The sequence below is a fragment of the Bos grunniens genome, chromosome 12, assembly GCF_055505025.1.
Source record: "Bos grunniens cultivar Pamir isolate PY7600 chromosome 12, Bosgru_T2T1.0, whole genome shotgun sequence".
In the NCBI taxonomy this organism is placed as follows: domain Eukaryota; kingdom Metazoa; phylum Chordata; class Mammalia; order Artiodactyla; family Bovidae; genus Bos; species Bos grunniens.
The window spans coordinates 83,977,887-84,004,724 of record NC_141176.1 but is presented as its reverse complement, the minus strand read 5'-3'; the positions used below and the strand labels follow the sequence as shown (position 1 = coordinate 84,004,724).

Here is a 26,838-nt window from a genome sequence, read left to right as displayed (position 1 = left end):
AAATGTCTTTTTTTTTTTTTTTCAAATCATGTGAGTCTATTGCAAAGCTATCGTGTAGTCTATCTGCTCCAGCCAGACTTCATGCTCAGTTGAAACCATTATAACCTCCTTCCTTTGGACTGTTCTTTGCATTAGGTTTTTCAATATAGAGAAAAAAAAAATCCTGGGATTCTTTGCGCTATGTTTCTTCCGTTCAAGAATCATAATCTTTGAAATAATTTTTAAGTGGAAATTTACAATTGCAAACACTGTATGTTGAGGTCTTTTATGATATAGTATAATGATCTTAGATTATTACCCAGTATATCCAACATAATCCATATTATTCACTCATTTGCATCAAGGTAAATTTAATCTTGGAAAATCTGTGCTTACATGCAGAAGGGGAATGAAGTTGGATAAAAGCTATAATACCATTTTATCACATATTAAAGAAACTTTACAGTGGCTTCAAAATACTATGAAACACATCCCTTTATCCTGGCTGCCTTATCCCCCTCCACTGCCCATTCCTTCCACATACACACACCCTCTAAACCCATCTTACACTTTCTTCTTCTTTTTATTTTTTTGTAGCTCAGTCCTGATCATGGGCTAGGGAAGAAGAAATGGTCAAGGTAATGGAGGTTAATAGCAGTGAAGTAAGAATTAAATGATTGTACGCAAATGCATTATCTGGTCTTTAAAAAAAAAAAAACTTTTTACTTTACTATAATATACTTATGCATGCATGTGTGCTAAGTCACTTCATTCATGTCCAACTCTTGGCAAGCCTGTGGACCGTAGCCTACCAGACTCCTTTATCCATGGGATGCTCCGGGCAAGAATACAAGCGTAGATTGCCATGCCCTCCTTCAAGGGATCTCCCCAACCCCACCAGGGATCTAACCCTTGTCTCCAGCATTTCCTGCATTCGGAGGTGGGTTCTTTACCACTAGTGCCACCTGAGAAGCGAAGTAGGCATTTTGCTGAATTTTTACAAATTGAAGCCTCCCAGCACCCAGCTCGTTAAGTATTGACCGTAGCTTCAAAGCCCCTCCCTGTAACCAATCCAGTCACCAAGCTTCTCCCTCACCCCAGTGCTCTCTGGGTACCAAGCAGACAGACTGGTGCTGCCTGGTGTTTATATTCATGGGATCATTCAGTGTGTGCTTGTTTGTTTTATCTGGCTTCCTTCGCTCAACATTGTACTGCGAAATTCACCCCGGTTTTGTGCTTGGATGTTGTTCGTTGGCTCAGATGTTTCAATGGATCGGTATTGGCTCTTCTCTTCGGAGGCTGATGGGCACATGAGAGTGTAAGCTTGCGACTCTTACAGACGACACTGCTGTGGGTTTGGGAGGGTGTAGCTGTGCTGGGCATGCACACAGGTCTGGGAGGTGTACGCCCAGGAGAGGATTTGCCGGGTTGCCGGGTGGCCGTATCTTCATCCTTGCTGATGCTGCTTACCTGGAAACAAGAGAAGGAGCACGTGGTCCCTGGTACTCAGAAAGAGGCCCCTTCTCACGGGTAGAAGATTCTCATTAGTGCCTCAGCATGAAAGCAGACATGCCCACTGTTCCAGCAGCTGCTCGTCTTTCTCTATCTTATTTATTATTTTAAGTTTATTTATTTGGCTGCAGTGGGTCTTAGTTGCAGCACATGGGATCTTTTCAGTTGTGGCGTGTGGGATCCAGTTCCCTAACCAGGGATCAAACCTGGGCCCCCGCACTGGGAGAACAGGATCTTAGCCACTGGACCACCAGGGAAGTCCCTCTTTGTCTGTTTTAATTGCCCCTTTAGGCACATCAATTTGGCAGCAATGCCCAATAGTCAAAAGGAGAGTTTGCAGGATCCTGAAGAGCCTTCTGAGTCATCAAAAGATTTTCTCGCCTGCTTTTTTTCAGTTTTACAGTGCAATGGTCAACTCACGCTGAGTTCAAAGCCGTTTAGTCACAAACAGTTGTTCTATTTCTACTCTCTAGAAGGTGCTGTAAAAGTAAATTAAAAGTGGAATCTTACCCTTAAGGAGCTTACAAGCTTTAGGGAGTATAAATAACTCTAATACAAGTTAGAATGAGATGAGATCCATTTTAAAAACATAGGCATGGGATTATTTTTTAATACTGGTAACATACATATATTAAACATTGTATTCTAGGATATTTGATTAAATGTTACAAAATATTACGTGTAAATTTATTCTAAACCTTCCTCTGTTCATCAGTGGCAGACATACGTTCAGGTGAAACGCCACAGTCTAATTTTATTCTCTTTTGTAAATCCAGGGACACCTGTATTTCACACCAACAAATTTATTCAAGTAGTAAATTTTCTGCTTATCTCTCCATTCTTTAGACTATACCTAAAATCCTTCTTTTCTATTTCCCAGTTATCTGCTGGAGACTGTAGTTCCACCCTCTGATCTGTGTAATTATTTATTCAACAAATGCCTATTTAGCTTCCTCTGTGTCAAATATTGTGGCCAACCCCAGATACGGAATAATGGAAAATCCCCATATGCTCCTTGTCCTCCAAGAGTTTCCAGTCTCAGGAAAGACAGAGAGAGTGTTCAGGTCAGACACGCTAGGTTCAAATGATGCTCCATGTAGTGGTTTTTTGGTGTCCCTGCAAAGTGATGTCCACCAGGAGCCTCAGAAGGGGACCTTATTGGGAAATTAGATTTTTGCAGGTGTAATCAGTTAAGATCATCCTGGTTTAAGGTGAACCCTGATTTCAGTGATTGGTGTCTTCGTAAGAGAGAAGAGAGGGAGATTCCAGTAGAGAGACAGGGAATCACACAGGCCAGGCGGGACAGGGGGAGAGGCTGAAGTGACGCAGCTTCAGGCCAGGAGACACCGGGGGTGGCCAAGAAGCTGAGAGTGAAGGAAGAGGGCTGCCCCGGCGTCTTCAGAGAGGGCACGGCCTTGCTGCGCCCCTGACTCGGGACTTCCAGCCTGCAGAGCGCGGAAAGGATCAGTTTTCGTTGTTTTAACCAATTTGATCTCACAGCAACTTGTTACCACAGTCCTAGGAACCTGGAACAGTGTGTGTTAGGTTGAAGCATAAGAAATGACCGATTTCGTCGTCTGCTTTGACCTACACCAACATGGCGACTCCATATGGTCCCACCCGCTGTGCCCTGGGCTCGTGAGGGGGAAATCTTGGTGACGAGAGAAAGCTTCTTGGGGAATCGCTGATGGAACTGAAATTAGAAAAGCAAGTAGAAGTTCATGAAGAACAAGAGAGGAAAGGGAGGAGAGGAGCTCCCAGGGCGACAGAGGCTCTGGGTCAGAGGCCAGGACACTTTTGAGGAGCTGAGAGAGGCAGGCGTGACTGGAATACAGTGTGGGCCAGGGCCAGGTGAGGCCGGGACAGGTGGGGACAGGTAAGGACAGGTCACAGCAAGTCGGCTGCTGAAGCCTAGAGGCTGACAGTTTTGTTTGAGAGCAGCGGACCACCGTTGAAGGGTTTAAGCCGGAAAAGGAGAAGATGACTGTGACTGCAGGTGTGGGATAGATTTGAAGGAGCCAAACCACACGGGGTGACGGTGGGAGGGTGGGCGGGAGCCAGGGGGTGCTTCTGACCAGGGGATCACCAGTGGGGATCCAGAGACTGGGCCAGCTGAGAGGTGTTTAGGAAAAGAGCTCCTCCATGTTTTTGTTCTGATGGCATATCCTGATTAATATACCATCTGCCCTTCTGTCTCTTTGAAGACTCATAAAAGATGCATCCCAGTCCCGGCAGGCCCACAGCTCCAGTGTTGACTAATGTGATCACGTGTAGCAATTCTGCCACCAAGAAGTCTCTAGAAGGAAAAGCAGCACCTGCTTTATTTTTTTATCCTAATTTCTCCCTTTGTTCCTCACCTTGTGTGCACACTTTGTGTATGACTCAGCTGGAAGGGCTATTGTATTTTATTGCCATTATCTATTTCTATAACTGTCCGTTATAATGCGGGCTCCGTGAGAGCACATACTCTATCTTAGTTATCTTTCAGTCTCCAGAGCTTAGCATGGAACCTGGCCTATGGGGTTTGATTTGTAAGTGACTGCATCGATGTGTAAATAAATGAGTCAGCAGTCGCATGAATTAAACGCTTCATTTCTGTTCTGTCTTCTCAGCCTGTCTTTGGCCCTTTAGAATTGCCTTCCTCTCTGGTCTGAGTTAACATATTAGCTGTTTTTCTTTCCCCCTGGGTGCTCTACTTACCACTACAAATATTTTTCTATGAGTTGTGCCAATAAACTTTTGGGAAACATGTCTCTTGCTCATGCATCTCTTTTTATGTGGAGCCGTTTTTCTGATTGCCTGCATCTCCTGGAAATGCTCACAGGGTTTGTTCTGCACCTTTGGGAGCTCATTCTTCATCATTGTTGTTGTCATAACTGTCAAATTACTGAGACCGTGCTGTGTTCAGTGTCCTGCTCGGGGAGGGAGAAGGCAGTGAACAATGGTGGCCTGTTCCCCTAAATGATCCACCACCAAAGACAGAGAGTCAAAGATGACTCACAAAGCTATAGAAGATATACAAATGGGTAAGGGAAATATTCATATTATATAAAACCAAAATGCAAGAATAGTTCCTTTAGTGGTTATTCAATCAATAAGTCATGTCCAACTCTTTGCAGCCCCATGGACTGCAGCACACCAGGCTTCCCTGTCCTTTACTATCTCCCAGAGTTTGCTTATACTCATGTCCATTGAGTCAGTGATGCCATCCAGCCATCTCATCCTCTGCTGCCCGCTTCTCCTCTTGCCCTCAATCCTTCCCAGCATCAGGGTCTTCCCCAATGAGTTGGCCCTTTGCATCATGTGCCCAAGGTATTAGAGCTTCAGCTTCAGCATCAGTCCTTCCAATGAATGTTCAGGGTTGATTTCCTTTAGGATGGACTGGTTTGACTTCTTGCTGTCCAAGGGACTCTTGAAGAAAAAAATGGCAAGTTTCCCAAACTAGGAATCAGGACATAGAATCTCCCTATGGGCTCACAAGCAGTTGGACAACTGAGCCATAAATGGCATTGAACTTGGGATGTTCCCTCATAACGCTCATGGTCTCTCTGGCCAGTTTGGTTTTCCGCAGATGGTAGGAAGGAAGAGCTGCCACCTCTGTTGACTTTATAAAGGCTTCCTTGGCCTCTCACATTCATCTTTCCACAAACCCAGAACAGACTGTCATTATAAAGTAAAAGCATATACCCCACAAGGGATAAGAAGTAGCTTTTGAAACTTATTTCTCTAACCTCACCAAGAAAGACTGCCTGATTTAAAGTACTTTTTGACCTCTCAGCTCAGCGTGTGTAATGTAAATCCTCATTTTCCGTGAAACCTAATCTGTAGAAATATAAAAACAAACTAATAGAAGTAGAAATAAGCAAATAATAAAACCATTTGCTTGCTAATCCCCAGATAGCTCATGGCATGTAACTGAATAATTCCCAAGCATCTTTATAACTGCATAGAAAACTCTGGCTTTATGTACCAAATGTGTTGTTTCCAGTTTGAGTTTTTCTTTCGTTAATCTGCTAAACTAAAAATGATCAATTTCCTTGACATTTTCCCTCTTTCAAACATTACCCCTTGAGATTTTCATTTCTATTTGTTTTAATTCTTTTGATTTCTAGTTCTAGCACACATATTTATGAAACATTTTGCTGTTTAAATATGTTAGTGATAATGCCAGTCAACAATAAAAAAAATCATATTTGGTACGGAAAGGGGATTATGTTTCAGGGTAAAATAAAAATTTTTCTTCTAATTTTATTTTTTCTGATTTAGTTTTGGTTCCCTTTTGGTTTTCTCAGTGCTCAGACTTTGAATACTTGGTGGGGCTTTACTGCCACCTGCTGTTTCTTCATGTAATAACTCATTGTTCCTTTGATTCAAATACTCTGATAGACTGTGACATATAGATTCCCCCGCTTCCTCTTATTTTTTCCTTAGTTAAAGCAAAGTGAAGCAAACGCAGACACCAAGGAAAAGCTCCCTTTGCGACTTCGCATCTTTGAAAAATTTCCGAACAGACCGCAAATGGTGAAGATCTCAAAGCTTCCTTCAGATTTTACAGTTCCTAAAATCAGGTATTAAAGTATTTCCTTACTTGTCTATCTCAAATACACTGTAAAGCATTCATCTTAAGTCTGATTCGTCCCTTTCAAACTCATGTGGGCGTGGCTTCCTTGTAAGTTTTTATCCATGCTACTACTCTGTCTTCCTTTCTTAAAAATCACTGATCCCTTTAAAAAATACACCCACAGTAGAGTCACCTGTGTTAGCCCAGGCAGGAAGACTGCCGACCGACCCCTGCTTCCGCCTGAGACCGCTTCTCGGGAATTTGATGTCCCAGGGAACTGGTGCAGGTGGTCCAACTTGCAAAGATGGTGTGTAGGCAGACACTGGCCTCTGACCCTCAACCATGTCAGGATAAAATTGCCTCTGAGACCCTTCTGAGTTCAACTAAATGGAGAAATGACCACCGGCCAGGTTTCTGGATGACTGTGACAGCATTTGTTTAAAATGCCATATCTGGGTACAATATACTTTGTCTCCCAGTTTTTTTAAAAGAGGAACCATGGCATTTTATACCCATACTAATATGATTTTATACCACCTTTCCCGTCAAGTTAAACACTTATACTGCAGATGCTTTAAAACGCTCATTTTTAATGTTTAAAGGAAAGTCTTCCAGTTCTAGCTCAAAAATTACAAATATAACTAGAATAATGTCAGATATGACATTTTTATGTAACTACTTTTAAAAACAACTATATGGGAAGGTTAAAGTATGAGACTGAAGGTCATGCCATAAATTTAAAATTCAAATCAAAATCTATTTGCACTTCTGATTTAAAAAAAAAGCAAAATTTAAAACCTGAAAATACAAAGTATATAAAAGAGTCATAAATTAGATTCAAGATTAGCAGTTATTTTGAAAAGATGTTATTTGAATTCTCCCCATGCTTTGGAGATCAGATGAAGTTTCATTTGAGTTATTTTGAGTCTTGAAGTGTAAAATTATCTCTCAAGGATTCTTACGATAAGTGAAAATTCAGAGAGATGAACTAAGATCTTATTACCACAATAAGGTTCAAAAGATACCATTAATTACTGAATATTGTTGCATAAAAGTAATTTTAGGGACATGACTTTTTAAAAACAGGAATGACTGAAGATGCAGGAATTTTTCTCTAAATTAAACACTTTGCAAATAATATTTTCAATTAAATCTAAACACCTCTTGGTCTTATTTTCTATGAACTTTTGTCACTGCTTTCACTTGGCTCAGGCAAATGCATCCTTGCAAAATGCCATCCCAGCCCTTGCTCCATGTCGTTAATAATGCTTGATGTGTGTGTGCTTCTTTTGCAAAGGGAAAGTTTCATGAAGCAGTTTATTGATCGCCAGCAACAGGACACCTGCTGCCTCTTACGAAGCCTTCCGTCCACATCTTCCTCATCCTGCGATCACTCCAAACGGTCTGCGATTGAGGACAACAAATACATTGACCAAAAAGTAAGAACCACTGTCTCAAACAACCAGATTTTTCCTTAAGCCTTTGTTAGAGGAAAGGGCTTCCCAGGTGGCCCAGTGGTAAAGAATCTGCCTGTCAATGCAGGAGATGTAAGGGACACCAGTTTGCTCCCTGAGTCGGGAAGGTACTCTGGAGGAAGAAATGGCAACCCACTCCAGTGTCCTTGCCTGGTAAATTCCATGTAGCCTGGCGGGCTACAGTCTAGGAGGTCGCAGAGAGTCAGAGGCAACTGAGCAAATGAAGGATGGGGGGTGTTAGAGAAAAGAACCATGGCACAGAACTGGGTCCTGAAATCCTAATGTCTCAGGAGAATAATGAAGAAAATAATTTTAGCTTTTGAAGAGATCATTAAACCTAACATTTGTAAATTTGGGAATTTAAAATTCTCATTTCTACAAGTCAGCTTTTGAGCCGTGACGTGTGACAGCTGGGTGACTTCCGGGAGGCTGACAGTCTCCCCAAACCTGCAGTTTTTCACGTGCAGAAGGAAGGGCTCTGAGCTCTCAAGTTCAGCCCAGGTTTAACGGTGGCCTATACATTGCTTTCTGCAAGAGACCATACTTATTCCAGTTATTATACCAAGGAGACTAACTAGAGCAAGCTTCTCTAAAATTAGTCCCAATAACCACCTTTATTGAGTTTACTAAGGCCTGTGGCAGGTATGATCTCTAGGCACATTATCTTATCCATGTTCTGATTTACCTATGTCTTTATCATTTGAGTTTCCCTGGTAGATCAGATGGTAAAGAGTCTGCCTGCAATGCAGGAGACATGGGTTCGATCGCTGGGTCAGGAAGATCCCCTGGAGAAGGGAATGGCAACCCACTCCAGTATTCTTGCCTGGAGAATCCCATGGACAGAGAAGCCTGGTGGACTATGGTCCATGGGATTGCAAAGAGTTGGACACAACTGACTTTCACTTATCATTTCAAAAGTAGATAGGGAATTTTTTCCCAAATTCCACAGTTAGAAAATGAAAGATGGATCACAGAGTTTGTGAAAGAGATTACATATTAGAGTTTGTTTGCAAAAGCATCTAATTCAATTGCACGTATTTCTCTTTTGGAACTCCTAGCTTCTCTTTTAACCCTTTAAATTGTTGCCACCGTTTTTCTGCGGCTTATCATCAAATAGAGTAAGTCCTCTACGTACGAACAAGTTCTGTCCCAAGAGTGCACTTGAAAGTCCAGTTTGTTCTTAAGCCAACAAAATTAGCCTTGGCAGCCAACTAACACAGTCAGCTGTATTGTACTGTATTATAATAGCTTTATGACACTTTTCACACATGATACATAAGAAATACAAAAAAGTAAACACTTCTAACCTTACGGTACAGCACCTTGAAGAGGACAGTAGTACAGTACAGTAGCTGGTTCACAGGGGCTGGCATCGAGGGGCAGGCAGGAAGAGCTCCTAACTGGAGGAGAGAGAGGGGTGGGAGGCGGTAGAGCTGGAGGGTCATCAGGGATGGGAGACGGAGTGGGGTGGGATGCGAGCTGCAGTGACACTCATGCCCGATGCGGATGAAATGCACGCTGGAATCTTCGAACGTTCTCAACCTGAAGGTTCATTTATAGGGGACTTACGGTTTATACTTCTCTATTACTGTGTGGCCATAAAATACCAATTCCTTCACGCTCCAAGATTCTCTGTTTCTCCCCATTCTCCGAAGGTTACACTTCAGAGGATGTTTATTATTCCTCTTCTCCTTTTCTCCCATCCCCTCCCAGAATGAAACAAACTTCTGCCCTTTATCACTCCCCCAGTTCCCCCATTCTCTGCTGTAGTTTGGTGATTTTATTCTCAATGATGATGACGATGGGGCTTCCCTGGTGGCTCAGACAGTAAAGAATCTGCCTGCAGTGCAGGAGACCTGGCTTCAATCCCTGGGTCAGGAAGATCCCCTGGAGAAAGGAATGGCAACCCACTCTGGTGTTCTTGCCTGGAGAATCCCATGAACAGAGGAGCTTGGCGGGCTACAGTCCATGGGGTCACAAAGAGTCAGACACGCCTGAGCGACTCACACACACATGATGCTGATGTTCATTTATTCTGTAGTGTGTTTCTTCTCCAGGCTTCCCAGGTGGTACTAGTGGTAAAGAACCCGCCTGCAAATACAGGAGACGAAAAGAGATACAGGTTCAATCCCTGGGTTGGGAAGATCCCCTGGAGAAGGGCATGGCAACCCACTCCAGTATTCTTGCCTGGAGAATCCATGGACAGAGGAGCCTGGCAGGCTATGTACACGGGGTTGCAAAGAGTCGGACATGACTGAAGTGACTTTGCACGCACATACACAAAGACTTATACTCTTTTTAAAAAGTTCTTATTAAACTTGTCATGTCTCTTTCCCCATAGTTATGTTTACTCAGTATTGTGTACATGGCATAGAAGCAGAAACATTTCTGTGTTGGTGGATAAGCCAGTCAAAGGATAATGGCCTGGTTTCAGCCGATCGGACTAAAATTGCACTTTACATACAAAAACACAGATTGCCTTATTTTCTAAATTTATTTCAGAAGTGGACTTTAAGCCAGAGAATGTGCTGTGAAGCCCCAGTCTGGGCTGTGGTTATGACCTGCCCTTTCCAGGAAGGATGCTGAAAGCTGGTATAATTAGATGCCAAACTTGACACATCCACAGCTTGCATATTTTTAATCCCTACTAATGATATCCATTGGAAATATCAACACAAAATTGAACTCTTATTCTCTGAAAATGTATTTTCTGTCTGCGAGGAAACATGATGTCTCTCACGTTTCCTGAACAGACTATTTCGAAATAGGTGAGAAAAAATGAAAGATCAACGTGGGGGTAGGAGGGTGGGAGGAGAAGGGGCATCTGAAGGGAATTTGAAACATCTGTGAGTTCATCATCATCCCTGCCTGCCTGGTGATCTCCACCTTGGGTTCAGTCAGTTCCGTTCAGTCGCTCAGTCGTGTCTGACTCTTTGCGACCCCATGAATCACAGCACGCCAGGCCTCCCTGTCCATCACAAACTCCCGGAGTTCACTCAGACTCACGTCCATCAAGTCAGTGATGCCATCCAGCCATCTCATCCTCTGTCGTCCCCTTCTCCTCCTGCCCCCAATCCCTCCCAGCATCAGAGTCTTTTCCAATGAGTCAACTCTTCGCATGAGATGGCCAAAGTACTGGAGTTTCAGCTTTAGCATCATTCCCTCCAAAGAAATCCCAGGCCTAATCTCCTTCAGAATGGATTGGTTCAAGAGTCTTCTCCAACACCACAGTTCAAAAGCATCAATTCTTCGGCTCTCAGCCTTCTTCACAGTCCAACTCTCGCATCCATACATGACCACAGGAAAAACCATAGCCTTGACTAGATGGACCTTTGTTGGCAATGTCTCTGCTTTTGAATATGCACCTTGGGTTAGGTCGAGGAATTTCAAATGCCATCTCTGATCTGTTTCATGTCCTTATGTGTTGTAGCTTCTTTTTATATTCTTGCTTAACTGTTACTTTTAACTATCTTACAAGTAAGAAAACAATTATAGCCTTATTCTGTAACCTGAGTCCTCTCATAATCCCCTAATATACAGTGAACTAGCAAAGAGCCTGATCCTCGGGGGATCCAAGTCCCTCAGCTCTAAAGGGACTGGAACCTTTGGGAGACTGCAGGCAGTCCCCATCTAGAAGTTCGGTTGATTCTCACAGTACATGGTCTTATACACGGAAAACCATCAGCGGTGCTTAAGTTGCCCTTCATCCCTCATTGGCCGTATGTAGATAAACTACAGTTGGAACAATATCGTTCATCTTTTCACAGCCTTCAACATCTGGAAAGGGGCACGTAGGGACCATAGTTCATCTGTTCATCTCAGCAGTAGCTGGCTATGCTGTTGTGACAGCAGAAAAAAAGACTTCCCTGGGTGGCCACCCATTCTCAAAGCTTTGACTTTCCTTAGGCTTCTAGGAAAGCAGACTTAATTCTTTGAAGATTCACTGTTTCCAGCTTACACTCCTGGTGCTCTTCATAAATACTTAGGATCTGTCATCCTCGAGGGCTTTGGGCCAGGGAAACCCAAGACAGAAAATCCCACTTAATGAATTGCAGTGATAGCAAATTAAGGGAAGTATTTAGAAATCAAGGAGAAAGTAGTCTGGAATCTGTATTTTTAGGGTTTTTTGTTTGTCTTTTGGCTGTGCTTTGCAGCTTCTATGATCTTAGTTCCCCTGCCAGGGATCAAACCTGCGTGCCCTGCATTGGAAGCACAGACTCTTAATCACTGGAACACCAGGGAAGCCCTTGGTATCTGTTTTTTTAAATATGGCAAACCTTTTTCATTTTTCTTAAGAAACCTCTAAAAGCCACTTAAAAACAAAAATATACACACAGCAAAATTCCTGAACAGAGCGTTTCTCAGCAAGCGCTTGTAAATTTCTATTACATTCCAGCTGCCTTTGGAAACATCGGTCAGTGTCCAGTGGAGAGCAAGGCCCTTGGCTCTGTGTGAAGAAACTCTCCTGGGTTGTTTTCCCCAAAACAAGTAAGAAATCAGAAGAAAATGAGAGGCTGGCTTTCAGTGATTCTCATACGGTGAACCAAGGAACAGCGGAGTATTAATCAAACTTTTCTCCTAACAATTACATGTCAGGAGAAACTTCTGACTCCCTCTGCACTAGAGCAGCTTCCTTTTTTCTTGCCAAAGAAGAACAGAGTCCCCAGGAACCTAGAAATCACAAGTTAAGGGGAAGACCTGACAACAAAAGCCAGGAGGGGTGAGGGTGGGTGTGTGTTTGATTAGACAGTGCAAGAAAGCAAAAGCACATGTTAAGCAAGATTTTCTCAAGTAATTATCCTGGCTTTGAACAACTGTAAGAAATTCCCATGGCAACCTCACTTTGCAGAGACCATGTTTTTTAAAATAGCCCTGTTTGATTACCTTTATCACCTCATTTAAAAATACCTGTCCTTCTCCATCAGCAAAAAGCAAACAAAAATCTAACATCTTTAAATGTGTGATAGCTTTAAATGTTGTGTGGCTTAATCAAATCCTAAAGGAAAAAGACATCAGTGTGGTCCCACTTTTCCCTTGGGGTGACTGTCCTTCTGAACCCCATAGAAATGGGTTCCAAAGTGCCAATCCCCACATCTCTTACCCTTCCCTTTCCCCTACACCCCCATGGGAATCTTCAAGGGGTTCCCTTTCTTCCTAATTAAAGGATAAACCTGCAGATCTTGAAGGATTCTTTCTAGTTTGCAAGCAGTAGAAAATCAGGTAGCAGTTTTCTACTCATTTTTTCCCTCTGTATTATTGAAATTCTAAGGAAATCACCCCTGAATATTCATTGGCAGGACTGATGCTGAAGGTCCAATACTTAGGCCACCTGATGGGAATAGCTGATTAGTTGGGAAAGACCTTGATGCTGGGAAAAGATTGAAGGCAGGAGGAGAAGGGGACGACAGAGGATGAGATAATTAGATAGCATTACCAACTCAATGGACATAAATCTGAGCAAACTTCAGGAGATAGAGGAGAGGGAAGCCTGGTGTGATGCAGTCCATGGGGTCATAAAGAGTTGGACACAACTTACTGACTGAACAACAACAAATTACTGAAATTAAACCCTCTATTTTCTAAGTAGAGTGTTTGTTAATAATAATAGCAATAAACTGAGACGTGAACTTGGCTTTCTGGGAGACCTGTTAGTAAGAGCAACCCGCTCAGCGCTCAGAAGTGAGTCATCTCATCAAAGTCAAGGCCTCCACCATGGCTGGATCTGAGATACTGTCTTTGATGGACCTCTCTGATCCTTCTGACTTCAGCCTCGGCTGGGGCGCCTCTTCTGGGGTCAGAACCTCGTGTCTGGGGAACACGAGGGCACATCCCAGAGTCATATCAGCACGAGACAGACGGAGAGATGAGGGCTGTCCCCGTCACCTTGTGGTTCTGCACTTCCCAGAACAGTCACTGGAACCCGTGTGATAAAGAGTGAGGATTTATTTCTCCAACAGCAGATAACATCTGCTGTCTTCTGCTAAACACATAGAAATTTCCACAATAAGCCTTCATAATCAATAGCTAACACACGTACAAATGGGGAGGAAAGTGAAAAAAAGTAATTACTGTATTTCGTTTACCATTTTCATTTCTATAAGACTTCAAGATTCACTCAGTCTTTCAACAAGCATTTATGGAAAGCCTGTTACTCGTATGGCACTCCTATGGGCTATGGGAATTCAACAGTGAATCGGACGGAAACTGTGCCCTTGAACTATGCCCTTTAGAATCTTTTAGTCTGATGTGGAGAAACACGTATGAATGGATAAAGGTATGCTGCTGCTGCTGCTAAGTCGCCTCAGTCATGTCCGACTCTGTGCGACCCCGTATGGCAGCGCACCAGGCTGCTCTGTCCCTGGGATTCTCCAGGCAAGAACACTGGAGTGGGTTGCCATTTCCTTCTCCAACGCGTGCATGTATGCTAAGTCCAGCTCTGTGCGACCCCATAGACGCAGGCTCCTCTGTCCACAGGGTTCTCTAGGCAAGAATACTGGAGTGGGTTGCCGTGTCCTTCTCCAGAATGAAGGTATATAATCCTTCCTACCAGAGAAGGAAGATTGAGCAATAGAAGAAGTAGGTGCTCCAGGCAGAAGGAAGTATTTGGAAAGATAATGGATAGCATATCTGCTGGTGAGAAGCAAAATAGAACAGTCATAAAGACCAGTAATACTGATTATGTGATGTAAGTGCCAACTCTTATCTAAAAAACAGAGATCGTTGTTATTCTTAAGGTTTGTTACAAGAATTAAATAATTATATGTTAAATGCTTAGCATCATACCTGGCATAGTATATGATGTGCCTATCACATTGGATAAGAAAGGCTACCTTAGGGAATTCCCTAGTGATCCATTGCTTAGAACTCAGTGCTTGCATTGCCAGGGCCCAGGTTCCATCCCTGGTTGGGGAACTAAGCTCTCACAAGCCGCACAGAGTGGCCTAAAAAGAAACAAGAGAAAAAAGTTACTGTAATTAAACCATGCCATGAAGTCAGATTCAGCAAGTGCACTTACAGTCATCAACCAAGAAACTTTACTTTTACTTAAATTAACCTTAAGAGGTAGCAATCTAGTTGAGCACAATATATTAGTTGCTGATTTATTTTTCTCATTGTCCATGAATCTGATTTTTTTAAAGTCTGATTTTTGATGATATTTCATTTGCTACCCGCATTGCCTACCCAGTGCCTTTGCCTCTCGAGAAGTAAATTAAGTTGTTCTAGAAAGGTTTAGTGTTCACAAAGACTGGTTGATTGCCATCCTGCATTTTATAATTTTCTACATGATTATAGAGTGTTCAATGATTTGTTCCAGTAACTCCGCACATACTCGGCCTGATCTATAATTTCCATGGTGAACGTTAACTCACTTTAAAAAAAGAGAGAATAGCCTGTTTTCATCTTTCTGGCTTTTACTCTGAAAGAATTTTCTAAAATAATAGCTTAGCAACTCTGTAGTGCCATTCAAACCTCTCTGGGAGAAGACTGGGACAGAGCATGATGCTACCACTAAGCAGGGGCCTTATCACAAGGATACAAAGTAGTATGGTCCCGGGGAGGGAAGAAGCGTGTTCATCAAAGCCAATATGAAAACCCTGCCAGTTTTCTCTGTAGCATATGAAGGCTTTAGTAGATAATTGATTGCCCACGTATTCACAATAGTAATGGAAAGGAAACAAACAAGCAAAAAAAAATGCACCAATTAAATGGAAACTTTTTTCCCCCATTTTTATTGATCTTTGCAGTACGTTTTTGAACTCAAATTAAAATGCAGTTGCATTTGTATGCATGCTATTTACTTGACAGTCATTTCTTAGGGACTTTTATATGCAGTGTGCTCAGTCCTGGATCAAAAACACATGTTCCTGCTTTCAGCTAACATGAGAGTAGGGATTCTCTATCATTGATTTTCTTTTTTTGCAGAATAATTGTGTGATCACGTTTGGTTTGGAATTACATGTAATTTGTTTGCATTCCTTGTTGTATTGTCGCTAAGTTGTGTCAGACTCTTTTGCAACCCAATGGACCGTAATCCACCTGTGTGTGCATTAGTCAGTCGATCGTGTCCAGCTCTTTGAGACCCTGTGGACTGTAGTCTACCACACTCCCTTGTCCATGGGATTTCTCTGGCAAGAATACTGGAGTGGGTTGCCATTTCCTTCTCAGGGGATCTTCCTGACCCATGATCAAACCCGCGTCTCCTGCTTTGGCAGGCAGATTCTTTACCACTCAGCCACCTTGGAAGCCCTTCATGCATATTTATTTGGGATCAAATGTAAATCAGCCTAAAAGGACTTCCCTGGTGGTGCAGTGACTAAGACTCTGCACTCCCAATGCAGGGGGCCCGGGTTTGATCCTGGGTCAGGGAGCTAGATCCCACATGCTCCAACTAAAGGTCAATAAATAAATAAAAAGCTTTTTTAAAAAGTTAATCAATCTATATTATACATAATATAGAAAGACTTTGATCAAGTATTCTCAGTACAGGCTCCACAACAGGTTTGAGAGAGCTGACACTGAAACGAAACCTATCTTTGAAATCTACATTTTGCTGTACTTTTAAAATATTCTTCCCTTTTGAGTATCGTTGTCCTTACAAATTTTATATTCCTTGAAGTCTCAATGTGTTATAGTTGGTGCTCCTGCTGACATTCTTGTTCTTTGGCTCTGAAGTTCAAATACAGTTGAATTGTAATAGGATACCAAGGGCTGTTCCTTGTACTGTCAGAGTGCCGTGGGTTTTAAATTCACAAACAGCTGTTTGGGTAAAAGCATCTGGCATTTTCTCCCAGAATCATAAATCCACTCATCTTTTTAAATCTCTACAGATTTTCAGTCTTTGTCTTTCTGTTTATATGAGTGTGTGCATCAGTTCAGTTCAGTCGCTGAGTCGTGTACGACTCTTTCCGACCCCATGAATCGCAGCACGCCAGGCCTCCCTGTCCATCACCAACTCCCGGAGTTCATATATATATATATATATATATATATATATATATATATATATATATATATATATAAAATAGCCATGAAATCATTTTGCTTTTACCTGTATAATCTAAATCTACCCAGCATATACTGTGTTTTATTACTAGTTAGCACTATATATTGTGCATGGAGGTGTGCAAAGTCACTTCGGTCGTGTTCAACTCTGCGAACCTATAGACTGTAGCCCACCAGGCTCCTCTGTCCATGGAATTCTCCAGGCAAGAATGCTGGAGTGGGTTGCCATTTCTTTCTCCAGGGGATCTTCCCAACCCAGGGATCAAACCCAAGTCCCCAGCATTGCCAGCTGAATTCTTCACCACTGAGCTACCAGGGAAGCCCAATTCTGTCCACATACATCTATGTGTATATTCTAACTTTCATGCCTGTTGTTTTCTTGAGATTCAGAATTTACATTATTGAAATAACTTAAGATCAGAAATCTTGACCCATCATCTAAAGCCTCCTTTTTACAAAAGTCACATTTAAGACAGTTTTCAAACCTTCCTGACTTGCTAGTACAATGATATTCACCTTTATATACATTGTAATAGGTCTCTTTTAACATTGCTACCACTGACACTAGTCACCTTTAATTTTATTTTTTCCTTTCTAAGCATAATGTCGATTCTACAAATAAGTTTATTTTATGGAAAGAAACATCTTGCCGTGCACAGGATCTGTCATATGCACTTTGGGATTAATTTTCAGTTCACAGGTGCATGAAAAATTCAAATACAGATAAATGAGATACCACCTTCAACCTGTATAATTTTAAGTAATTGCTTATTTCCAATTACTACATTTTATGTAGGAGACTTGTTCAATAAAGTGGTTCATTACAATAATTATACTACACTCTTCCCGCAGAATGACATTCATCAAGGCTTGCTCATTGGACCATGGTTTGGGGCTAATGGATGTGTTTTTATAAATGCTTTCCCACTTAATATCAATCTGTCAACATTTTCAAAGTGAGAAAAGAAAACTAAGGCCTCTCAAACTTTTTCCCGCTTAGCAACAGAAATGTATTGTTGACAACTCCAAAACAGAAAAGCCACTTGAATGTTATAATATTTGTGGGTTTCTTTTTCAAATAAATATGAGTGGCTCCATTTTGAAGGTTACTACAGTGAAAGATTGTTCTTCAGATATAAGCAAGGAGCACCCCAGAGGAATCTAATATTCCCTGATAGGCCTGTGTTTACTTCCAGTCGATTAAATAAATTGAATTAATGTTCCAATTAGCTAAAAGTTGTGACGGATCCCTGATTTTAAGATTCAGTAAATGTGAAATATAAATCCGGTAAACCATCCTGACTCTAATGGGTTAGAAAGGTCATTGACCTCTTTTAATGCCTCATGGTTGTTATTCTGAAAGATCAGTTATGCTTACATAGAGCAAAGGAAGAATTTGGCTCGTTAAGATTTTGCATTAGGCGTTGGCACAAGTAAGAGCACGTTGTACGTGTGAACGAATTCTTGCAACTCAAGCAAACAATGTTTTATTACAGTAGAGTTTTCAAATGCTTTTTAATTTTTCTTTTATTTAATACTGCTTTGTAAATACTTTTAAAATAATATGATATTTCGCATAGACATCATGATATAGTAAAAAACTGTCCAATCCAGAACTCTATTCATAACTCTGCAATCTATTATCTGAGTAACCTTAGAGAACCTAATTTTTGTGAACCTCAGATCTCTCATCTGTTAAAAAATAAAAAGAGAGAGAGATAGAGAAAGAGAGATAATAATACCTACCTATGAGGATTAATTTGAAGATTAAGTTTAAAATATGTAATATAGTACCTCACCATATGATCAAAGAGCCAAAGAAATGAATAAGGATTTAATGGATTTGAAATATACAGTTTACCAGTTTCGTGTTATGACCATTTATACAATTCTTCATTCAGTGACTAAAGAATATGCATTCTGATTCAAGAACACATGAATGATTTACAGAACATGACCATTTACTACACTTTGAAGGAATTCTGAAGAGAAACCAAATCAGTATGTTAGGCATCATTTGGCCAACATATAATAAAGTTAGAAACTAAATAACGACTACAAAAAAAAAAAAACACCCACACATTAGAAACTTTAAAACCACTTCCAAATAACTGAGGGAGTATGGAGGAAACCACAATGGAAAAAAAAGCTTCTAGAACTGAAAAATAATGCATGTTGTATATATCAAACTTTGTGAGAAGTAACTAAAGGCATTTTTAGAGGAAAAATCATGGCCTTGAATAAAGTGAGTAAAGGAATAAGTGCTGACATTAACCTTCCAAGTATTTAACTCAAGTGTTTAGAAAAGAATCAACCAGCAACACAGTAAGGCAGCAGAGGAGAGATAATAAAGCTAAAAGCAGACACTAATTGAAAAGGAGAAAAAGAATCAATGAAAGTGTCAATAGAACTGTGTTCTTTAAAAAGACTAATAGAAGTGATAAATCTGCAAAATTCAACAAGGGAAAATTAAGGAGCCTTCTGGGAAAGTGACAGAGACATTGGCATAGTTTCTTAATCTCCTATAATTCCCATAGGAAAATAAACAGAATGCCTACATAATGCACCAAAGTCTATAAACAATACTTACAACAAACCAAGGTAAGCCACGAACTCTAGGAAAAAGCAGGTTCACAAACTGAGAGCCACATGTTTTGAATGGTGCCTTAGTCTGTTTGAGCTGCTATAACAAAATACCACAGACTGGGGGGCTTAAACAGCAAACATTTATTTCTCACAGCTCTAGAGGCTGGGAACCAAGATCAAGGTGTCGGCAAAGTCAGCGTTTGCTCCTTTTCCTGAGTCACGGGTGTTTGCTTTCTTGCTGTGTCTTCGCCTAGTAGAAAAAGGAAGAACATCTTTTCCTGGTCTCATAAGGACACTCATCCCCTCTTAGGCACTTTATCTTCATGACCTAATCTAAACCTGATTGCCATCCAAAGGCTTCTCTTCTAATAGCGTCACACTGGGCTGAGGACTTCAGCGTAAGAATTTGGGAGACACAAACATTCAGTTAGTAACGCGAGATATTGGTGTCTGTAGGGAGGAAGCCAAGGTTAGTTACAGGGCATCAGATGCTTCTGGGAACAGGCAGATACCCTCTTCCTTCCACACTGAAGGAAAACATCCAGGAGTGGGCTCAAAAATAACAAGAGTGGTCAAGGAGAATGCAGCCTCAGAAAAAGTTGGTGCTGGCAGGAGGGAGTGGAAACAACCAGGAAATCCCAGAAATAAAGCTGCCTCGTTTGATCCCTATTTACATACAGAAGAGGAAGCCCTGAAATTAGGAGAGAAATACTGGAAATATAGGAAAACAAGTTTTGCCTGAAAATGAGCAACCAAAAATCATCAAAGTCAAGTTCCATAAAAAAGTTACAAGTAAAAGATTACAAGTTAAAAGTTACAAGTATAAGATTATGAGGAAGAGAAGTCTGTCCTGTGGACCACGAAAGCTGCCATAAGGACACTCACAATGAGCTCAAACTGTGCCATTGTAAAATAAGTGAAAAGATGTTACATATCGCATAAGGTTAGGAGAGAAACCTAAGTAAGAATTAGAAAACTTCTAGCACTGAGACATGTAAAATATCATGTATGAAACGAGATGCCAGTCCAGGTTCCATGCACGATACTGGATGCTTGGGGCTAGTGCACTGGGACGACCCAGAGGGATGGTATGGGGAGGGAGGAGGGAGGAGGGTTCGGGATGGGGAACACATGTATACCTGTGGTGGATTCATTTTGATATTTGGCAAAACTAATACAATTATGTAAAGTTTAAAAATAAAATAAAATTAAAAAAAAAAGAAAAAAGAAAAGTAATCATCTGTCCTATTTGTGATCATAAGCAGTTATCTTATCAGTTCAGTTCAGTTCAGTCGCTCAGTTGTGTCCAACTCTTTGTGACCCCATGAATCGCAGCATGCCAGGCCTCTCTGTCCATCACCAACTCCAGGAGTTTATTCAGACTCACGTCCATCAAGTTGGTAATGCCATCCAGCCATCTTATCCTCTATGAACTCTGTCAGAAGTCAAAATGAAAAGTTTACAAGGACAAGTAGCTTTTTGCTTTTTCATCAGTTTTTAACTCAACCCTGAATGTGTGTAAAAAAGTAGAGGCTTACATAAATCTAGCCTTGGTAAATTCAAAAAAATTGACATCATTCCAAGGATCTTTTCTTATCACAATGAGGTAAAAAAAAAAAAAACTTCATACGTAAGGTGCTAGGACTCAGGAAAGAACTGTAAATAAAAGCAATGAATGCTAAATTAGAAGGAACATAACCTGATTGCATACATCAGTTGATGCTTTAAGAGAAAAAGAAAGTTAAGGAGTGGCAGTTGTAAGAAATCAGGAAAAAATGAAGAAAGAGATTGAAATGATTTAAAAGAAAATGGCAGACTGAAGAAAGTAAAACATGTCCTACCTCTGTATCTTAGGAGTCCCAAAAGAGGAAAGCCAAAGCACCAGAATAGAAGAAGTACTCACATTTTCTGAAATACACAAAGATTTGAAAGTATGTGTTGAAAGCATACATCATTTATCCAAAAACATCAATCATGAATGACCAGAAATAAGACCTATTCCAGAAAAATTACAGGATCTTAAATTAAAAAAAAAAATCTAGCTCCAAAAAACAAGTGATTATTTGTTTATGAAAAAGAAAAGAACATTTAGATTCCCATCAGCCTTTTCAGTAACAATGCTTTGTGTCAGAAGAAAATAGAGTGACATATAGGATGGTCAGAGAGGGTGTATGTGATCTAGGTTTTTTAATAACTAAGAAAACTGACTTTCAAGATGTAAGAATGTAAGTAATGTATGATGTAAGTAATATTGTGCCCATGAGCCTTTCCTGAAAGACCCTCTAAAAAACGTAACTGCAGACAAGCATTATTCCAAAAACACTCGGCTGGTTTTCATTATTTCAAGTGCCTGTCAGTATCTCCTGCAGCCAGAAGAGGGCACTGCACAGCAGCGTGGCTCTGAGTTCCCGATGCTTAGGGCCTGTCCTTGGCTGAAAGAACTGTGCAAGGCTTTACTAAAGAAATCAAATAACTAGATCATCCCTATATAGGCCTTCTTTATTTGCAGAAAGAAACAACAGTTTATAAATACATATCAAGGCTAACAGGTATAGATACCTACACAGATCTATGTAATTCTCTACATCTGTATCTATAGAAGATCTAGGTATCTTTCTTCTGTCAAGAATCTCCCAAAGTTGAATTGAATTTATTCTATTACAGTATTTATACTTCCAGTTTATTCTGATGTTAGTTATAAAATCAGTTCTCAGCGACTCCTTGGTATGAATTAGAAATGTATTCTGACACTTTTATGTATAGAATAGATAAGTAATAAGGACCTACTGTACAGCACAGGGAACTCCACTCCATGCCCTGTGGTGACCTAAATGGGAAAGAAATCCAAGGAGGAAGGGATATATGTATACGTATAGCTGATTTACTTTGCCGTACAGCAGAAACTAACACAACATTGTAAAGCAACTGTACTCCAATTAAAAAAAAAAAATTCTGTTTTGTTCAGTTCAAGTGTAGGACAGGGAGATCTGGAGGCTCTTTAGAAATCATTTAGAAACCTTTGGGCTTCCCTGGTGACTCAGAATCTGAGTAAAGAATCTGCCTGCAATGCAGAGACCAAGGTTCGACCCCTGGGTTGGGAAGATCCCCTGGAGAAGGAAGTGGCAACCCACTCCAGTATGCTTGCCTGGAGAATCCCATGGACGAGGAGCCTGGCAGGCTACAGTCCATGGGGTCACAAAGTGGGACACGACTGAGTGACTAGCACTCTCACTTTTCTTTAGAAATTACAGGCAGTGCAGAAATAATTTTATAAACAATAGAACAGGTACTGTCCCCAGTTTCTGCGAAGGTGTCTCCCAACATGAAGAGCACTGTGTTAAGTATCAGCTGCCCTGGTACAGGGCCTGTAGCTGGGTGATTGCGTTCAGGCCATCATCTTACACTAAGGGAAAGACACAGCCACGGCCTGGGCCCTTTCGTGACTGTGTGAACACCTTTCACTGAGTCTGCTGTCTTCAAAGGGACTCCACTCAATGTTCCTAAGGAGATGTGCTGTTAAATCAATGCCCAAAGTCACTTGTCAGTCGAGGGGATAAAATGTAAGAAAGCTTTATGATTTGATCACGGCAAGTGGGCTTTTGTGTGTTACCCTGAAAATGTAACTTTTCAACAAAATGACTTCCATTCTTGTTTCCTTGTCTATACGTTAATTTATTCTCCCAAGAGTTCTAGTGAATAATGAAACCAGCTCCATTTTTCATTATTGAGAACAGATGAGTATACTGGCTGTCCTCACATGAGAGAAACTGCCGGTGTGTTCAGTGGTCCTTCCCTTCATGACGGGCCTGCCGTGATGTAGGAAAGTCCTGTTGCTATGGTGACGTCCTGCAGGTTGTCACTTGTGCCGGGATGACCAGCTCTTCCCGGCTCTGGCCATGTGGCCGTGTGGGTTGACATGACTGCATCTGTTTCTGGGTTTGTCTGCAGCCTGGGGCCCTGTGAATTGTACCTCAAGTTACTCACCTTTTGTTCAGCAGACCCTGGATGGTCTATCTTTCTCTGAATACAGAGTTGTTCAGTCTCCTGCTTGATCGTCTTCCCTCAACTTTGTTTGGAACACATGGTGCCTTATAGTATTTCCTCCACTCGCCTTGCTGGAAGGACCACCTGACTCAGCACTTAAACGGATAGTTTGCACCAAATTAATCTGCCCTGTGCACACATTTCCAACTTGAGTCCTTTACCCACTGCCTCCTTTGCCTGTAGAAATCTCAACCAGCCTCCAGGCCTAGTATGACTTCTACTTCTTCATTCGAGTCTTTGCTAACTATTTCAGACACGCCTAGCTCTCCCCCACCCAGAACCTTACCACCCCTTCTCATCTTTCCTACATCTTTCCTGCATATCACCTAACACTTTAGTAACTACTGTGTCCTGCTTTTTTCTGATAATCTCATGTGTCACAGCCTTCTCTTCACAGTTACTCCCCTACATACAAACCTTCAAGTTGCAAACTTTCAAAGATGTGAACGTGTGTTCCCATACCCAGTCACGCACGTTAGCTCACGGGTCTGGTGGACATTGTCGGGCGTGTGCATCCTTTACAAGTGACTGCGCTTTTCTGTGCCTTGCTGTCAAGACTATGTAGAGCACAGTGGTGCAGTATCTTATTTCTTGCCTGTTCACTCGATGCCAGTCCCGTATGCCAGCTGGTGCACCGCACTACTGTGCTTTTCAAGGTGTGTGTGTGTGCACGCTCAGTAGCGTCACTCGTGTCTGACTCTTTGAGACCCCGTGAACTATAGCCCACCAGGCTCCTCTGTCCATGGGATTGTGCAAGCAAGAAGACTGGAGTGGGTTGCCATGCCCTCCTCCAGGGGATCTTCCCAACCCAGGGATCAAACCTGGATCTCTTGCATTGTAGGCAGATTCTTAAGCACTGAGCTATTGGGGAAGCCCCACATTTCATGGTACTATACTGTAAAGATTAAAAGTGTTCTCTTTATTTTTTGTGCTTGTTTGTTTTTTATGTAATATTTGTGTGAAATGTATTATAAACCTATTACAGTACGGTACAATACAGCAGATTGTGTTAGAGGGGGGCCTCAGCTAACTTTGTTGATTGTTGTTCAGTTGCTCAGTCGTGTATAACTCTTGGTGACCCCATGGATTGCAGCACACCCGGCCTCCCTGTCCTTTACCATCTCCCAGAGCTTGCTCAAACTCATGTCCACTGAGTCAGTAATGCCATTCAGCCACTTTATCCTCTGTCACTCCCTTCTCCTCCTGCCTTCATTCTTTCTCAGAATCAGGGTCTTTTCCAATGAGTTGAATCCTTGCATCAGGTGGCCAAAGGATTGGAGCTTCAGCCTCAGCATCAGTCCTTCCAATGAATATGCAGGACTGATTTCCTTTAGGATTGACTGGTTTGGTCTCCTTGCAATCCAAGGGACTCTCAAGAGTCTTCTCCAACACCACTGTTCAAAAGCATCAATTCTTTGGTGCTCAGCCTTCTTTATGATCCAACTCTCACATGCATACATGACTACTGGAAAAACCACAGCTTTGACTTTGGACATAGTCCAAATTTGTTGGACTTATGAGCAAATTGGACTTATAAACACACTCTCAGAACAGAACTCATTTGTATATAGAAGACTTACTGTATAACTAGGCTTTTGGTGTCTGGTAAGCAAGACCTCAGATTCTAAGGAACTCTTTATCTCCAGTAGTCACTAAAATCATACTAAGGACTCAGTAAATCTAATCTGTTGATCAAAATGAATAGGGCTTTGTCTGAGCACTGTCCGTGGTCTGCACTACCCTTCCTGGCCCTGAATCTTTCCAGGCTGCTGTGCTTCTGTCCTCTGCCTCTGCCCCTTTCCCACCCTCTCTGGCTCCTCTATACGTGCCACCAATCACCTTCTGCAACTAGGAAGCTGAGTTTGTGGAGTGTGTCTTCAAGTTTGTAGCCAACCTCCAGGATTGTTTTTCTCATCCTTCCCCCTGCAGTAATTTCATCATGGCAACAAGGAAGAAACCTTTAAAGTTCATCTCATTTTTGTCTTCATGTCTGTAGGCAAAAAAAAACTCCTAAACTCATCATTCAGATTAGGATTGGGTCACAGGCCCGGAACATTTTACTGAAATATTAGGGAACATTTTACTGAAAGATGGCGATAGGGGTCCGGTAGTCATTGCAACCTTGAATTCTTTGAAAACTGAAAAGCCTGTGTGGTTGGAAGGAGTGCTCAGTCATGTCTGATTCCTTGAGATCCTGTGGCTGTAGCCCACTGGGCTCCTCTGTCTATAGAGTTTTCCAGGCAAGCATACTGAAGTGAGTTGCCCCTTCCTCCTTGAGGGGATCTTCCTGACACGGGGATCAAACCCGCATCTCCTGCATTTCAGAGGGTTTCTTTATCACTTAACTATCGAGGAAGCCAGATGTAGGGACATTTTATTACCAATGAGCACAGCCAGTGTGTTGCCCCCATAGCTGTGACATGTGGCTGAAAAAGCTTGTTTGCAGTTATATTCAAATAAAGTAGGAGTAGAAATTAAAATTAAATGATAGAATCAATCATATGAGGATGCTTTAGTGAAAACATTCATGCCTAATGTTTTAATAGTGTAGCTGTTTCGTGTATGTAATGATCTTTTGGTATGTTTCCCCTTTACATTCTGAAACTAAAGTCACACTCATAATTTTACAGCTTCGCAAGTCTGTCTTCAGCATCAGGGCAAGGAATCTTCTAGAAAAGGAGACTGCAGTCACGAAAATCTTAAGGTAACACCATTTAACATTGATACACAATTAAACACAAGTAGGGTTATATGAAACAACAACAAAAAAAGCTGTTTCTTTAAAATAATAATTTTCTGAGTATTCATATATACTTCCTGCTAGAAAGTAGGTTTGAGTAACTGTATGCTTAGAAATAATGTTAAACACATCATTGATGTCTTGAAAAAGTAATATTTTACTAACTCAATTGGTCATTTTCTCTTTCATGCACTTAAACATAAATTTTAAGTATGGACAATGGCAGAAAGATGGAAATAACTTCTCCTTACAAGTATTATGTCTTTTGTGATGTCTAAAGGACAAATCACAATTTAAGGGGAAAATGGTAAACGGGAAAGCTTTCTGTATTTTTAATTTGAGTCACAAAACCCAAAATTTGTATTCTTTGTCATTCGAGAAGAACTCTGCCCAAAGTGAAATGAGTGGCAGACTTCTGCCGTTGTTGTTACTTATCAGCTCTGGGAACAAGGTTATGATCTAAAGAAACTGTAGCTGCCTCTCTATTTTACTCATGTGCTGCTGCTCTGCTGCTGCTACGTCGCTTCAGTCGTGTCCGACTCTGTGCGACCCCATAGACGGCAGCCCACCAGGCTCCCCCGTCCCTGGGATTCTCCAGGCAAGAACACTGGAGTGGGTTGCCATCTCCTTCTCCAATGCATGAAAGTGAAAAGGGAAAGGGAAAGGGAAGTCGCTCAGTCGTGTCTGACTCTTAGCGACCCCATGGACTGCAGCCTACCAGGCTCCTCCGTCCATGGATTTTCCAGGCAAGAGTACTGGAGTGGGGTGCCATTGCCTTCTCCATATATGAACACAAATCACAAAATTAGATCATAATTCATAAAACTAGATATTCTGTCAGGTGGGTTCGTAGAAGCTTGAACCTAAATATTATAGATGCTTGAATCTAAAATATTAAATAGATAAATATGGTCAGTTATTTCTGAAGTGTAGTCAAG

At 41.5% G+C, this 26,838-nt stretch overlaps 1 protein-coding gene across 2 annotated transcripts in view; it reads left to right on the top strand.

Annotated features, from left to right (window-relative positions):
• Positions 1–26,838, top strand: part of NALCN (sodium leak channel, non-selective) — a 307,320-nt gene that overhangs the window by 206,250 nt on the left and 74,232 nt on the right. For both annotated transcript variants that reach the window (XM_086330519.1, XM_086330520.1), the window contains 3 exons: positions 5,923–6,059; positions 7,350–7,491; positions 25,791–25,864. In XM_086330519.1, the coding sequence (XP_086186645.1) occupies positions 5,923–6,059; positions 7,350–7,491; positions 25,791–25,864 (353 nt within the window). The remainder of the gene's footprint in view (positions 1–5,922; positions 6,060–7,349; positions 7,492–25,790; positions 25,865–26,838) is intronic.